At 52.4% G+C, this 2,831-nt stretch overlaps 1 protein-coding gene across 2 annotated transcripts in view; it reads left to right on the top strand.

Moving 5' to 3' along the window:
• Positions 1-6: 6 nt before the first annotated feature.
• ANKRD29 (ankyrin repeat domain 29) overlaps positions 7-2,831 on the top strand; it is a 41,279-nt gene continuing 38,454 nt past the window's right edge. For both annotated transcript variants that reach the window (XM_019547054.1, XM_019547051.1), the window contains exon 1: positions 7-173. In XM_019547054.1, the coding sequence (XP_019402599.1) occupies positions 153-173 (21 nt within the window). In that variant the 5' untranslated portion in view covers positions 7-152. The remainder of the gene's footprint in view (positions 174-2,831) is intronic.

Here is a 2,831-nt window from a genome sequence, read left to right as displayed (position 1 = left end):
AGGCCCCTCCGGCTGCTGCAGCCGCCGCGATGCTGAGGCGCGGCGCGGTGCTGCAGCCTGCCCGCAGCGTCTGACCGCGCGCGCCCGGGGCTGGGCAGTGCTGAGGGGAAGGCTCCGCCGCGCCGCCTCGCTCGGCATGAGTCGCTGCTGGCATGTGCAAGATGTCTTTCAAGGTAAGAGGCGCGCCCTGCCCTGCCCTGCCCTCCCTTGCCCTGCGCGTCCCTGCCGCCCGGGCAGGCCTGGCTGCATCCGCACCAGCCTCCGCCGCTCTGCGCAGGGCCCCGGCTGCCGCCTGCCCCGGGGGCTCTGGCATGGGCACCCCCAACCCCGGAGCAGCCGGGAGGTGGAGGGGCGCCCCGCGCCGCCTGCATCTCCGTGGGGGCATGGACCGCGGGCGGTCGTGTGCGGGGGAGCGGCATCCTGGTGAGTCATCCTCGGGCTCAGTCTGGGCTGGGAACCGACCTTGGGGCACACGTGGCGGGCTGGGGACGTGCCCCCAAAAGGAGCCTGCGGATGCTGGATATTACCGTTATCTCTACTTCATTTCTTAGCGTTGAACGTTGCCAAGAAATGGATGAACCTAGTTTGTTTGTTTTTTCTCTCTTTAAACCAGAAAGACGAGGTTGAATCCAGACTGAGCAATGATGATCAGGGCTCAGGAGATTTCCTGGGGTTCAGTCTAACAAGGAGGAGTTGCTTGCTCAAAAGTCTCTAAACTCAAATGGTCGCATTCACTTCCCCTGACATCCCGTGACCCTCTCTCGGCCGCCCCAGACACTCAGCTCCTTGCAAAGCCTTGTCCTCCAAACACCAGCAGACTTTCCCTATGCCTGAAGAAGAGGGTTTGTGCCCAAAAGCTTGCAAAGAACAATTTTTCAAGCTATTTTGTTGGTCTGATTAAAGGGTATCGCATCTACCCAAAGAACCTTGTCTGCCTGTGTCCTTAGACAATTATTTTGGGCAGAGGGCTGCTTACTGAGTTTCAGCAAGCCATCTAGGGCCACATGACAGGCAGCCCAGGGCAGACAAATATTAATTTTCTAAATTTTTTAGGGGCACCATGGGCTGGATAGAGTGGCCTGGCAGGCTGCATCTGGCCCTGGGGCTGCATTTTGCCCACCCCTGCCTTAGACCAACATGGCTACAACCAACACCCCATCTTGTCGTCTGTGTTTGTCTGAAGAAAAACCTAGGGTTATTTTAGAGCAAGGAACAAAGTAGCAGCCGGGGTGCTTGTTAATGGTGGAGGAAACTCAAATTGTATTTGGAAAATAACTGGATGCCCTCACACTGCAAGTCCCTGTTAGCACTCAGATTTGCTCGAGGACAGTCAGAACCTATGTAGGGGTGTGGAGTATGGCACTGTGCATCTTTTTTGACTTTGAAAACTCTTTCTTCTGGCTCTAAAACAATTAAATAATTGTTAAGCTGGATTTTCTTTTGTGTAAAGGCCCTGTTGGCTTGCAGCCTTCATTTCACTCAACTTAAGTCAGCGGAACTGGACTGGCTGGCTGCATATTTTTTCTTCTAGTCCAGGGGGGCTCAACCTCTGGCCCATGGCCAAACGTGGCCCACAGAAGCATTGCAGCTGGCCCGCTTGACTCTCCACAGGTCAGGGAACTTGGTGCTGGGAGGGCAGTAGCAATTAATCAGATCACCCTCCCCCCACCAAATTCCCAAGCCCTATGTGGTGGGTTAGATCCAGGATGCGCCTCCTTCCCCCCTATGTCTGGATCAGGGCTAGGCCACTCCCCCTCTTCCTGGCATCTAGATCTAGGCAAATCCAGACCCCTTTCTCCCCATGGGGACAGTTCAAGCCCACTTCCGGTGCAGGGCTGGGTTGTCTCCACCCCACTCTGCACAGCTGGATGGGGCCCACTTCACCTGCCTAGATGTAGGATCAGGACCACTGGCTGGATCCAGCTTGCAGATGGGCCAAGCGCTGCTCATCCGGCCCACCTCCCAAAAAGGTTGAGCATCACTGTTCTAGTCAGTTTGTCTTTTGTGGCTGACAGGCTAAAACAGTAATGCTGTATTTAGGTTTCCATACTGCAACAGGAAATATTTACTTTTAAAAGCATGTCAAGAGTTGTCCTAACATGAGATGTCCCAACAGAGCCGTGCATTGACTAAGAATGTTATGACACGCTTTTACACATGAGGTCTTAAAAGAAATTCTTATATCCTAAAACGAGATTACTAAAAAGGAGCAATCAGAAAGGAAGAAAGCAAAAAGCAATGTATAGATAAAAGTGGAGAGTATTTGTTGTGGACATAGAGCCCTTCACCCATTATGCAACCTCCACATCCTTTATTGGCTCTTCATGTATTGATGACCAGCTCTGTGCCAGATCATTGTTAATTTATTTGCTTTGCTTTTGCATTACTTTGTTTTACTTGATTGATTGTTTGTTGTCATTTCCTCTCATTCCTGTAAATCTGACTCTATTCTTTTTTGCTTCTTACTTTCCCAGTAACTGCAGTCCCTAAGCCTTTAGCACAGGGGCAGGCAATTATTTCGGGTCGAGGGGATGCTTACTGAGTTTTGGCAAGCCATTGAGGGCCACGTGACAGGCAGCCAGGGGCAGATAAATACTAATTTTCTAAATTTTTTTAGGGGCCCTGCATGCTAGATAGAATGGCCTAGTGGGTCACATTTTGCCCACCCCTGCTTTAGCACATGGTAGGTGACTGCCAAATGCAGAGGAGGACAGTTCTTGCCCTGAAGAGTACCGTATTTTTCGGACCATAAGACGCACCTGACCATAAGACGCACCCCTCCTGGAGCCTCAGTCTCCGCGGCAGCGAGTCCCTCCTTCGGACTCCTGCCC

The sequence above is a fragment of the Crocodylus porosus genome, unplaced genomic scaffold, assembly GCF_001723895.1.
Source record: "Crocodylus porosus isolate Cpor-Errol unplaced genomic scaffold, CroPor_comp1, whole genome shotgun sequence".
NCBI classification, from domain to species: Eukaryota; Metazoa; Chordata; order Crocodylia; family Crocodylidae; genus Crocodylus; species Crocodylus porosus.
The sequence above is the reverse complement of the archived record's forward strand: the minus strand, read 5'-3'. Positions and strand labels throughout refer to the sequence as shown.